Source organism: Leptodactylus fuscus, chromosome 1 (genome assembly GCF_031893055.1).
Source record: "Leptodactylus fuscus isolate aLepFus1 chromosome 1, aLepFus1.hap2, whole genome shotgun sequence".
Lineage (NCBI taxonomy): Eukaryota > Metazoa > Chordata > Amphibia > Anura > Leptodactylidae > Leptodactylus > Leptodactylus fuscus.
The window spans coordinates 27799257-27813263 of record NC_134265.1 but is presented as its reverse complement, the minus strand read 5'-3'; the positions used below and the strand labels follow the sequence as shown (position 1 = coordinate 27813263).

Sequence of the window (14007 nt, the reverse complement as noted above, 5' to 3'; positions counted from 1 at the left end):
TAATACATGATCCAACTACGTCCTTCACTAACATAAACCAAGGATATTACATATTAATTCCTTCACTATCCTAGACCACTGGTAATACCTCCAACTACTTCCTTCTCTGTCTATCCATCCAGTATCCTTCTATTCACCAAATATGTAGTGGATCCATCATGTATCCACCAAACATCTATTCTATCCATTTAACTATCAAACATCTAGTTGAGGCATACAATAGTAATCTATTCACCAAATATCTAGTCTATCTATCCAATATCCATCTAATATCTATCTAGAAAACAAATTTCCATCCAGTATCTTATCTATGCAATATGTTTCTCTCTCACACTCTCTGTCCATCCAATCTATCCATCTCTTTCTATCCATCTCTCCAGCCATCCGTCTCTCTATCTATCCATCTGTCTCTCCATCCATCCATCTCTCTATCTATCCATCCTTCTCTCCATCCATCCATCTCTCTATCTATCCATCCTTCTCTCCATCCATCCATCCATCCATGTACAGAATCTCTTTAGCGATCCATCATATATCTACCTATCACACAGCTCATCTTTCCTTTGACTAACTGATCCATAGAATATCTATCCTATATCTTTCCTTCTATCCAGTTATCTTTATTTAACCAGACCTTATGACCCGCACCGATCCCTGCAGTCTATGGAGCTTCCTGGAACAGATCTGACATCATGTATATAGGGATGTAGCCTCCATTTTTCTTTGGGGGAGGGGGATGTGGGTTTACAGTAAATTCTTAATTCCCCCTTAAATTTACGACACGTCATGCATCTCCATGTCTGCAACATAACTTGTGAGCTTGAGAAACTCTCCCAGATTTCTTTTTGACTGGTTCATGTTTAATTTTGAGAATACGATTCTCGCCTTTAATATTTTCTTTGGGTGGAGGACGTGCGTGAAAGGGAACATAATATTTTTTCTGTAAATACGGTGCAGAAACGTGTTAAGTGTCAAAAAGTTACGGCCCCAAGTTCAACTGTGTATTGAAATATCAGTCGCCAGAGAACTTATTCCAGCCTGGGCTCGGTGTGATTCGTGGCGCTCCGGACCTCTCCTGACATGTCCAAGTAGATTTCTATATTCTCTATGCAATCCTGGAACATCTTTTCTTGGAATTCTGAATTGTGATATTCCCCTGTAATCCCTCCAGGAAATGTATGTATAAGTTGACAAATGAGTGTTACCAATAGGGGGCGTGCATTACCGCAAACACTGTCCCATCAATGTCTCCAATATAAGATTGTAACAATCCACTCACACACTTGTAGCATCCAAATGGTAATATGATCATACGTTTCCATGAGGAATAACAGAGGGAACACCATGAAATCCAATCTCCTTCTCAGTGTGACATATACTGGGGACCAGAAGCAGTAAAAGGCCCAATAGTTCATTAAAGGGATTCTTTCATTACAATCCCTTTTTCTGCAAACACCACGTGGGAATAGCCTTTAGGTCTTCTCCTACCGTTCTTTTTTTCTGGTCCGCGACGCTGTGTTTGAGAGTACTCATTTGCATAAGCAATAAAAAAAAAAAAAAAAAGAAAAAAAGAAAATTCTCAGGAACGGCGGTGCGGACCGGAAAAAGAAAGGCTATCCCCACGTGGTGTTTGGCGAAAAAGGGATTGTAATGATAGAATCCCTTGAAAAATCTAGTGATTGGTTCCTATGAAAGTAAATATGAAAGAATCTATACATCTAATTATACAATATTAATGGTTCTATATCATCGTTATATATAATCCTCCTATTTTGAAGCTGCGATCAAATTTTTTACCCCCATTTTAGCCTTATCATCTCTAATCTCTCTACTTAACCATCATGTAACAATCTCACATGGATCTATAGTATCTATCTATCTATCTATCTATCTATCTATCTATCTATCTATCTATCCATCTATCTAATGCATCTAATATCTATCTATCTATCCATCATCTGTCTCTATCTATTATCTATCTATCTATCTATCTATCTATCTATCTATCTATCTATCTATCTATCTATCTATCCATCCATCTAACTATCTATCTATCCATCTAACTCCTATCTATCTATCTATCTATCTATCTATCTATCTATCTATCTAACTCCTATCTATCTATCTATCTATCTAACTCCTATCTATCTATCTATCTATCTATCTATCTATCTATCTATCTATCTATCTATCTATCTATCTATATGACATATCTATCTATCTATCTATAGTATGTATCTAATATCCATCCATCTCATATCCATTCATCTATCTATCCATCCATCCATCCTAACCAACTTACTTCCATACATAGCTATACCCGGCTCCCAATAAATTATTCAGCGTATTTACATGCGTGCTATATACTATGCATACACACATTTGCTCATTATATATAATTCATTCTGCTCGGCCTCAATTCTCCCAGGGAACAAGCCATGGAAAAAGACAGAGCGCAGTGCTGGGCTTGCCATTGCTAGTAAGCACAGGGCGCTCGCTTGCTCGCTCGCAGGCACACTGGGCGGATTTCCTCTCTCCAGCTATGACATTCCTCAGGAGACTCTGCAGCAATAAACACACACATCCCCACTGGTACACACAGAATATAGAAGCAGGCGGCCATCCAGGATGTGACCAGAGGCGGCTACACTTCAAATACTTCTCCTCGCTCGCCCTTAACCTCTTCGCGGCTAAAGCTAATTAAAAATTGGGCGGCTCAATTAAATTTGGGGTAACCTTTAATGGGAAACAAGTACGTTGCACATGAAAGAGGCCATCTAAACATCAAAAACATCCCGGGAAGAAGGGCCATCATGTAACACTTTCTTTTCTTAGAACTGGGCCGTTCCTCTGTTATTCTGCCTGGAAATTTTATTTAAAAAAAAAAAAAAAAGTCCTCCCTTTAAAAATCCAAAATTCGAAGCCATGACGCGGGGAAAGTAAGATAAATAAGAGGATAACAAGATAAGAAAGAAGCACTTAATAGAGCACTAGCGGAGAGATGCATTGTGGGTGGAATTACCTCTTCGTTATGACAGGCGCGGGGGAACAATTAGTATTCCTCTATGAATCACGGATCAGACCGACAAGGTAGAATTTGCTTCTCTCTCTGGGGGAACAAGGATTTAGAACAAACTATCAGAGAGGAGAGGAAAGAAGTCCTAGGTGGAGAAAGGTGAACGTGCTCTAGCGCCACCTAGAGCGCCATCAATGCCTGGCTTTCCTGAAACCTAATATGGTAACACGATATGGGAATAAAACCCAGCCAGAAGGAAAAATAACCCTTTTTCGTTATTACTGCCCCTCATCGCTACGAAGCAGTGGCGCTAAAGCAAGGTTCCCTTTCTCAACCAAGAGGACTTATTTGCATATTATTTTCCCAGAATTCTTTGCAGGATAGGTATAGCCTAACAAGTCTGCCTGAGAAGGCAAAGTCTCCTTAGGGCTCGTTCATACGGGGGGCGGATTTTGGCACCGAGAGTGACGCGGGGAGCCACATCAAAACCCGCCTGCCACAACCGTCGCGGTCGCCGCTTCCCCCTCCGGAGTCGGCTCAAATGATTTTTTTTCTCTAGCGGCAACATGCTAGTGGTTTCGGATTTTGAGGTGAAATCCGCTGTCAAAATCCGCCTCCTTGCCCCCCGTGTGACCTAGCCCTTAAAGGGGTTGTCCAGGACTCAGAACCTTTTGAAATTTCTGTATTAACGTGTTTTGCTATTTTATCGTGACCATTATGGGGGGGTTAAAGGGAGTGTCACCAGACCCAGCACATCCCCCTAGCCCCCCCAGAGTGATTCAGATGACCCTAGCCTAAGGGCTCATTCACACAGGGCAAGAGGGGGTGGATTTTGACATCGAATCCACCTCAGAATCCGCCCCCTCACAATGGTGGTCTATGTAGACCGCTAGTTTCCTTTTTTTTCGAGAGCGGTATGTTCCGGCTCACGAAAAAAAGCAGCAAATTGCCTTTTGTTAAGGCGTATTCTGCGGCTGATTCAGCCTTGGTGTCCGTCTTGCGGCAGCACCCTCCGGACTAGGCCTATTCATTTGGGCCTACTCTGGAGCGGGAAGCCGCGTCAGGTGGGTCCTTATAGAGTGTCCCAAATCCCAAGTATACGATCTTCCAAGTCTCTACTTGTCATCAAGAATGTTCCCATTTGCTGACAGCAAGCAGAGTCCTTGCAAATGGTGAGACATTGAGGAAGGAAGTTGCAGAACATTTCAGATTATGGAAGGCTCAGTATAAAGTCACCGTGACCAAAAGTCATGGATAAGCGTGTCCCAGTGCCGGTTGTGTCGGATATGATGCTCAAACAGTGTGGCGCGATGCGGCCTATGGTGCTAGTGTCGCCAGGATATCTGAGCAGTCTGATACAGACAGGTATCTCGTGAACATGGCAGCACGCCGCGAGTTAAGTGACTTTGAACGTGGGATGATAATCGGTGCAAGACGCATGGGGCATAGCATTTTGAAAATTACCAAGGAATTTGGGTTTCCGAGGTTAAGAGTATCTCGGGTGGACCTGCAATATTGCAGAGACAACGTTGGCAGCCACATAAACCAGCGCAACGGTCGACCACGAGTGTACAATGAATGGACGTCACGTCACCGCCGCAGAGTCGTACGGGGCTCTTGACTGTCTACTGTGGGTCAAATCACTGCAAATTTGAATGTGGGGCACCAGGACCCCATTTCAAACCGGGACTGTATGGAGAGAACTGCACCGCATAGGCTTCAACAGTCGACACCCGACGCCGCAACACAGAGCTCGAAGACTGGCATGGGCCCGTGACCATCGTACAGTGGCGGCTTGTGGCATGGTCTGATGAATCACGGTTCCAGTTACACAAAGTCGATGGGCGTGTTAGAGTGTGGCGTATGCCCCATGATGCCACGGATCCTGCACGCTCTGTCATGGTCTGAGCCGTGTTCACAAGGTCGCAATTGGGCTCCATTGGCCGGGCGCAGGGATCAATGACCGGTGCTCGATACGTACAACTTATGGCAGACCATTTGCACCCCTTTCTGGTGTTGGAGTTCCCTGATGGGGATGCCGTGTGCAAACAGAACAACGCAACTTGTCATCGCTCGTTGGTGGCATGGGACTGGCTTAATGAACATCACGAGCCTCGATTGGTCCGACCTCAACCCCATAGAGTATTTATGAGATGTTGTGGATACCAGTGTCCGCTCCATGGACCCAGCGCCAACTGCACAGGACCAATTGTGGGCTGCAGTACAGACTATGTGGATCACTATCCCTCCAGAACTCTTCCAACACCTCGTGGAGTCCATGCCTTGTCGTCTTGATGCAGTTATCAGGGCTCACGGACCCGCTATTAACGGCGCATCCGGTGCCTTCCCATGACTTTTGGCCACTCAGTATAAAAGAAAGGTATCGTCCTGACTGCAGAGGTCAGCGGGTGAGGAAGACATTGCCGCCATCATGTATGTCATCAGCTCTGGGCCCCGATATGAGTAATGACACTATTTTAGCTATTGATATAAATGTGACACCGCAGGCACACGTCTAAATGTGGCAGCGATCTGTCAGCCTACACACGCTCATTCTGAATGACAGTCAGTGTTGTCATGTGACACATTTTATCATAACTCCCCAGCAGACGACAGTCACCACGTATTCCTCCCACGCGTGTGCGTGGGCTGCAGATCTAGAAGTGATTGATGTAGGAGCCAGCACACGGCTTAGCATTGTGGGGGGGGGGGGGGGGAGAGAAAGTGCTGAAAGCTCCAGAGCCGCGTCTGTCGACGGAGACTATTATTTATGAGTGAATTGTGGACTTGTTTAGTGAGACAAGCCAATGCTATTTACATGTAAATGACTTTACTGCCTCCCCTCCGGTGTTCAATCCCCTTTTGTGATTGTCAGTAATAGGTCAAGTGCGAGGGTTTACGTGATTTCTTTATTTGCTCACTGCGCAATGTGAACTGACATTTGTCCAAGACCTTACAGTGCCCTACACTTATAAAAAAGACCGTAGTATCCAGAAAGGTGCTCTCCATAGTTATACAGTACAGTATTTGAAGAAAAAAAAGCGAGAAGGGTTCTTACATCAGGAACCCCTTTAAATCAGTGACCCCTAGAAAATAGCAAGTACAGGAATGTGAACATAGATTACTTATCCTGTATTATACTCCAGAGCTGCACTCACTATTCTGCTGGTACAGTCACTGTGTACATATATTACATTACTTATCCTGTACTGATCCTGAGTTACATCCTGTATTATACTCCAGAGCTGCACTCACTATTCTGCTGGTACAGTCACTGTGTACATATATTACATTACTTATCCTGTACTGATCCTGAGTTACATCCTGTATTATACTCCAGAGCTGCGTTCACTATTCTGCTGGTACAGTCACTGTGTACATACATTACATTACTTATCCTGTACTGATCCTGAGTTACATCCTGTATTATACCCCAGAGCTGCGCTCACTATTCTGCTGGTACAGTCACTGTGTACATATATTACATTACTTATCCTGTACTGATCCTGAGTTACATCCTGTATTATACTCCAGAGCTGCACTCACTATTCTGCTGGTGCAGTCACTGTGTACATACATTACATTACTTATCCTGTACTGATCCTGAGTTACATCCTGTATTATACTCCAGAGCTGCGCTCACTATTCTGCTGGTACGGTCACTGTGTACATACATTACATTACTTATCCTGTACTGATCCTGAGTTACATCCTGTATTATACTCCAGAGCTGCACTCACTATTCTGCTGGTGCAGTCACTGTGTACATACATTACATTACTTATCCTGTACTGATCCTGAGTTACATCCTGTATTATACTCCAGAGCTGCGCTCACTATTCTGCTGGTACAGTCACTGTGTATATACATTACATTACTTATCCTGTACTGATCCTGAGTTACATCCTGTATTATACTCCAGAGCTGCACTCACTATTCTGCTGGTGCAGTCACTGTGTACATACATCACTTAGCCTGTACTGATCCTGAAATACAGACCGTACTATACTCAAGAGCTGCACTCATTCTTCTGAGTTCAGAACTGAAATTTTATAATATCCCATGCGGTTTTCAGTCTGTGATTTACATTCTGAGATGTGTCCTCTTTAAAGCACAGGCACTGTCTAGTATTCTGATATAAGTGAAGGTAAAAGCTAAAATAGGTAAACAATCCCCTAAATTATAGGGTGATGGGTCGTGTCTGACTGTTTCCTAAGGAGCAATGTGTTTAACTTTAAAAAAAAAAAAAAAAAAAAAAAAAAGTAAAAAATAAATCACCGCTCTCTTCATGTAGCAAAATCAGGTTCATTGCAGTCTAGAAAACCTGCCAAGATGTTCTTCATGAACTATTGTAAATTTTTACAAGTTGAACTTCAGAACTTCTTTTAATTTTCTTGAATCTCCCTCCATCAGAACTACCTACTATGAGGAGAAATAAACCTATTCTACCTTCTACAGGAGAACAATATTCTGAGAGGTGAATCAACCTATTCTACCTTCTACATCAGAGCAAACCTCTAAGAGGAGGATCAACATTCTCTACATTCTACTTCAGGGCAGCCCTCTAAGAGGAGGATCAACCTACTCTACCTTGTACATTAGAGCAACCCTCTAAGAGGAGGATCAACATGCTCTACATTCTACATCAGAGAGTAACCCAAACAACTCAAGACTACTGGATTTTATGTTGGCTTACGTTCTTCTGCTAGGGTAGGTGGAAGCCACAAATACAGAAATAGCAGAGGTGAATTTGTCATCATACTAACCTCATGGACGTCACCTCCCCCTTCTTCTTCTTATAAAATCCTTAAAAAGAAGGTATCTCAGTTGAGGACCTACCTGCAACATGTTGAGCAGGAGACTCCGGAATTTGGTTCCTTCCACCATAAACAGAGCCATTTTGTCGCAGAGTTTAGCGGCGGTATGCGCAAAGCTTCTGTCCGTTACGGCTTTCTGATAAATAGTCTTTACAATCTCCCCTAACATCTCCTCGGAGTTGGCAGAGTTCTGGGCTTCCTCCATGAAGGTGGTGAGCTTGTAGTCCACGTCGCTGCTGTTGTTTCGCATACTGTTTAATATTTCTATAAGTTTGTCCATTTTGGTCCTTTGAGGATTGGTGGACTCCACAGCGTATTCCTCCTACCGGGGGGTGAAGTAAGAAGAGTCAGACAATTCAATAGGTATTAAAAGGGAAAAAGTTAAATCTGCAACATTTTCTACTAAACCATGAAAAACAAGAGTCTTCTCCACCACTCATACTTAAAAGGTGTTTCAAGGCTTATTAACAGAGGACCGATCTTTAGGAGGAAATCGGACACCCAGACCTTATGCCTATCATCTGTTTCAGGATTTACCTGAATGCTGTGGGCTTTTTACAGAATTCCGTACATTGTATCGTGGCTCAGTCCTATGGGGACTGAACTGCGAACAGGCCATGTGACTGATAAACAGGACATCACATGGCTCGTGAAGCTGACCGACGCTCGGAGAGCACCGATACTACTCCATAGAGCTGACCTAAGGGGGTCCCAAGTGTCTGATACCCTCTGATCTTCACCAGATGAACAATCCTAAGGAGAAGTCATCAATTAATAAGTCGTGTAAAACTCCTTCATATCCATCATTTTCTATTCCTTCACATATCCTATGGGAAGAATATGCAAATCTGTCTTCCATGATGTAATTAGGAAGTCAGGTGCCTCAGTGTTGCAAACCAATAGAGGGCGCTCACTGGAATGTGCAAGCCTGTCTTCCCTGATGTAAATAGGAAGACAGAATTACATCATGGAAGACAGATTTGCATATTCTTCCCATGGTCCCTTGCAAAGTGGAGTGCTAAAGGCTTAATAAGTCTCCACACACCTATATGGTGGTCTCTCCCCAAGGAGTGACGATATCCCCCTAACCCTTCACATATCCTAGTACTGGAGACACAACTTACATTCTTAGGACATTCGCCCCCCCCCCCTCCAATTTTCATTTGATTCATTGAAAAACAGAATAAAACAAAACAAAAGGAGAGGAGGAGAGTCATTAACACAACTCAACATCAAGTGTGCAGTTCCCCTGCAGCGCCTCCACAGGAAAGTTGAAGAATTACACCATTCTTGTTTCAATGGGATGTCTTTGCTTCCTTACACTCTACACTATGGCTATAGATGAGAGAGTTCCACTTTTACTCCAGCGCCCTCAATCATCTATATACACAGAGGTCCTTTAAATCCTATTACATTTATGCCCCCGATGGCCGCTCGATTCTGTCCTCGACCTGCCTTTGGTGCAATGAAATTATCCTGAGAAGACGAGAGCGCTTATTAAAACAAGGGCTAAAAAATTAAAACCTCTAATAGTTTTAGGGAGCGCATCTGGCGCCTTAATGTGCAGCTTTCTCTGCGTCTAAACTGGATTAGGGGGAATTGCTGGCAACTTTACAGAAGAGTGAAAATAGAATTAAAAAATACAGATCTAGCAGGCGGCCTGGTAAATGACGGGAGCCGCACAAGCACACATAAATCACACCTCTGCTGAGGCGAGGGGGGCAATGAGCTCACGGAGCGATGGAGAAGAAGTCGGAGATCAGTTCAGCAAGAAAAGGGTTAAAAAATAAATAAATCCAGAAATCTCCAAAACTTGGGCCCATAAAACGTATTGTAGGAATTTTTGATTTCACTAAATTTATTTATTTTAAAAGTACTATATCCAGCAATTTTCACCCAGGTCACTAAGCCTAATAATAGAGTAACACTTGCCAATTCTGTTACGGTTTTCTTGGCAGCAGTGACCTCATTTACTCCACATATAACAAAAACCCCTATCTTAAGTTGAGTTTACTTATCTAGAAAAGAGTCTAAATAATCTCGTGCCTCCAGAGCCTGCACATCGGCTTCAATGTACATGCGCCTGACGTCTGGCGCATGCGCATTGAAGGTAAAGGGTACTACGCCAGCTACCGATACCACGAGTCATGGATAGCATTAGCTAAGGCTACCTAGGCACTAAACTGTAAGACCTTGTGGGTACGTTAGCGCCCCAAATAACCCCGACAGGTTCCTTTTACGTTTACAAGATTTGGAACTATTTATTTTAAAAAAAACTATATAAATCTATTCACATTTTTGCCCTGGATAGATTTGTTTCCTCTGGTTTCACAGAGCGGAATCGGCCGAAATTTCCCTCGTTCTCTTAAGGTGAAATAATTGGTTCCAACGGAAAAAAAAAAAAAAGAAAATTAAAAAAAATATATAAAAAAAATCATAACAATGTGTTTTGTTCTCCTTTCCATATTTACATCATTGATCAATGTCATATAACAGGATGTTTTCTACACACGTACGTGGTCTGTATCAGGAAAGCACCAACCCGGAGAGGTGACGGCAGGTCCGTGAATTCACTTCTACAGTGACTGCCCTGTCTGGGGTACTATAAGGACCGAGTACATGGGTTTGGGGTTATAGATGGCGGCAAGAGGCAAACTTCCTATCCTGATCTTAATTTCTCCTGTGTGTCAGATGTGTAAGGGACAGTTCACTATTAAAGGCGCACTCCAGCCAATTGTTACAATGACAGAATACTGTTGAGGCTCTCGAGTGTTTTCCTGTAAATCAGTGACTTAAGAACTCATAATGCAGAATGTCGGTGTACTCCTACATGATCCAGCTTTAGCCAGTCTCCCCTGCATTTTACTTACAATAGCAAGTAGGGAGAAAGCTCTTATAAGCAAGAAGCATTGGAAAGGAGTTTGAAACTGCAACTTCTTGGATACACTGGAGTTTCTGCACACAGCACACACTGAACAACGCATAACCATTCCTAAAATTTTCTTTAAAGGGATTCTACCACTAAAACGCAGTTTTTTCTGCTTTAGACATCGGAACAGCCTTTAGAAAGGCTATTCGTCTCTTACCTTTAGACGTGGTCTCCGCCGCGCCGTTCCTTACAAATACCGGTTTTTACCGGTATGCTAATGAATTCTCCGCAGCAATGTGGGTGGGCCCCAGCACTCAAACAGCGATGGGGGCGTCCCCTTGGCTGCCCAAGACCCTCTCTCCAGCCACGCCTCCTTCTTCACCTGCATCCTCCCCTTCTCTGTCGTCTTCCTTCTTCGTCAGCTCTGACGCCTGCGCAGTCTTGCCTTGCGGCCTAGAAAATATGGCCGCCGGCCGGCTTGCGCAGTCGGCTCTACCAGTGTCTCGCTGGCAGAGCCGACTGCGCCGGCGTCAGAGCTGACGAAGAAGGAAGACAACAGAGAAGGGGAGGACGCAGGTGAAGAAGAAGGCGTGGCTGGAAAGAGGGTCTCGGGCAGCAGTGGGGATGCCCCCATTGCTGTTTGAGCACTGGGGCCTGCCCCCATAGCTGCGGAGAACTCATTAGCATACCTATAAAAAACGGTATTTCTAAGGAACGGCGCGGCGGAAACCACTTCTAAAGGTAAGAGACGAATAGCCTTTCTAAAGGCTATTCCGACGTCTAAAGCAGACACAGAATCCAAGCAGCAACCAGAAAATGGCGGAAGAAATTTTTTTAAAACCGGGCCCTTACCTTCTCTTTGAGCCGTCTCCGCAGCCGGTCTTTGGAAGATTGAAGTAGGTTTATCTTCGGCCTCTCCCGATCTCTGTTCTGAATACTGTCTCTACGTTTTGCTTCCGACTCATTGCTGCCAGTCTGCTGGGATTGTCTTTCGGTCGTCTCTGTGCTGCGGTGAATTTCTAAGGGGATGTGGACTGTGCAAACTGAAGCGTCCTCGATCTTCAGGCCCTCTGTGTCTTTGGCATGTCTCTGCGGGTCTTTTTCACTTGGCGAGTGCTTCTGGTTGTGATGCCATCGGCGGTTTTGGCTATAGCCATGGTGACCCTGCTTGCCTGAGGAATGCGGTGTTTGGCATCCTTGGTACTGTTTCTGGTGCTCCCTGGTGTTGTGTTTGGCAGGGGCCGGTTGGTGCTCGTTGTGTTGCGTTTGTTGTTGTGGCTTATTCCCTCCTTGGGATTTCTGTTGTTTCCTAGAAAGATGACAAACCGTTAGTGCAATGTTCTCTTCTCTCTGACCTCACCTCTGGAAATTTATAAATATCCCCAAAAATCATTCTGTATATAATCCAGTTTTCATCGGTATGCAAATGAGTTCTCTCGCAGCACTGGGGGCGTCCCCAATGCTGCGAGAGAACTCTCCAGCTCCGCCTTCATCTTCTTCACGCGTCTTCTTCTGGCGCTGGGGACGAAACTTCTAGGCCTCGGGTAGAGCCGACTGTGCATTCCGCAGCCACAAGAAAAATGGCCGCTTACACAGTAAGTAAGCGGCCATTTTCTTGTGGCCTGTGGGCATGCGCAGTCGGCTCTGCCCGAGGCCTAGAAGTTTGACCCCCAGTGCCGGAAGAAGATGTGAGAGAATTCATTTGCATACCAACGAAAACTGGGATTTCTAAGGAACGGTGGCGCGGAGATGACAGCTAAAGGTAGGAGAAGAACAACCTTTCTTAAGGCTATTCCTACGTGTTAGTCACAAAAAATTGCTTTTTAATGATAGGATCCCTTTAAAGCGATTTTCTGGGACTATACAGAGGACCTATCCTTCAAAATCTGGGACTCCTGCCGATTAGCATGTGGTGTTCATGAGCGCTGTGGCCCGTTTCCTGTACTGATGACATCACATTCATCAGTCACATGGTACAGATGCACCTCCATTCCAGTACCAAACATAGCCCCTACAATATGAATGGCGCTGTGCTTGGTATTCAATGAAGAGGCTGCAACACTCACCTGAACGCTGTGGCTGGTCTGTGGGGTTCCCAGGTGTTGGATCCCCAAAGATCACATAATGAGGACCTAACCTCATCCATTAAAAACACTTTATGGCTCTGTTCACATTAGGGTTACAACATGCGGCCACAACACTGCTGCTAAATCCTTCAAACAACATATAGGAATGGTCGCAACAGTCCCTTACAATGGGGTCAGTTGGGCATTCGCCATTTGGACATTAAGAATAGTGCTGCACACGGCCACGTCCCTTCCATCAAATGGGAGAGAATTGGCAATGGAGATAATGCAAATGTGAACAGACTCCAAGTTCACCCATAGAGGTGGTTACAGGAAGCCATAATATAATCCAGCACCTCCACCGATCAGCCAGAATCTGACAGCTCCATAGACTGTGTAGTGGTCATACTGCGCAACTGCAGCTCATAGGGAGATCATAGAGGATGGGTCCTATTAGAGGGATCACTATTGTCACTACAATTTTAGTATTACTAGTAATGGCATCCAGACCCTGAATAAGTCATCCGTTCCTCTGTTATTCCTCTGACATGGATGAATAAACTGACAGGTGGGTGTTAACATTTCCTTTGACAAAGAGGCGTTTCCAGTCAGTGTCAGACTGTGTAGAGAAAGAGTCAGTAATGTGTAGGGACATCTCCCAACTGGTAACACACACTGCTATTGTATGCCTAAGTTTCCAAGAGGAATAACAGAGGAGCGGCACAATGCAGAGGTAGAAGGAAAGATGCAGTTGTACAGGAATACACAGACATAACAGGTCCTCTATAAAAGAAACCGCAGGTAACATTCGCACCATATTAAGGACTCATTAATAGGGCCGTTCAACTCGGTGATATTTGGCAGGGTCATGTGACACAATTGGGAAAACAAACATAGGAACCGTGCGGGGATTATCTTCCAGGGAGCCCGCAGCAGGCCAGGAAGCAGCAGAGACTTTATAGATCCTCCTGAACAAACTGATTCGGCCTGCCCCAGCCTTTCCAAATTAAAGTGTTTCTCTGGAGTTGACCATGAAATCCCCGGGGTGCCTGGAATCCTGCCGAGGCGCTGCCCTCCTGACACTTCGAGGACTAGGACTTAGTCCGGGGCGCTCTTATGTATACATTTGAGGGAAAGTGGAAACACCTTGACTTGTTAGTTTGCGTTTTCTCTGGTGCAATAACTTGCGGGGTGTTGATAGGAAGGAGTAAGGCTGCCATGGCTGGGAAGACATGGAGG

At 44.5% G+C, this 14007-nt stretch overlaps 1 protein-coding gene across 1 annotated transcript in view; it reads right to left on the bottom strand.

Moving 5' to 3' along the window:
• CTIF (cap binding complex dependent translation initiation factor) overlaps positions 1-14007 on the bottom strand; it is a 145485-nt gene that overhangs the window by 49237 nt on the left and 82241 nt on the right. The window contains exons 9-10 of the mRNA XM_075269003.1: positions 11555-12011; positions 7856-8155 (exon numbers count right to left, since the gene is read on the bottom strand). Of these exons, the coding sequence (XP_075125104.1) occupies positions 7856-8155; positions 11555-12011 (757 nt within the window). The remainder of the gene's footprint in view (positions 1-7855; positions 8156-11554; positions 12012-14007) is intronic.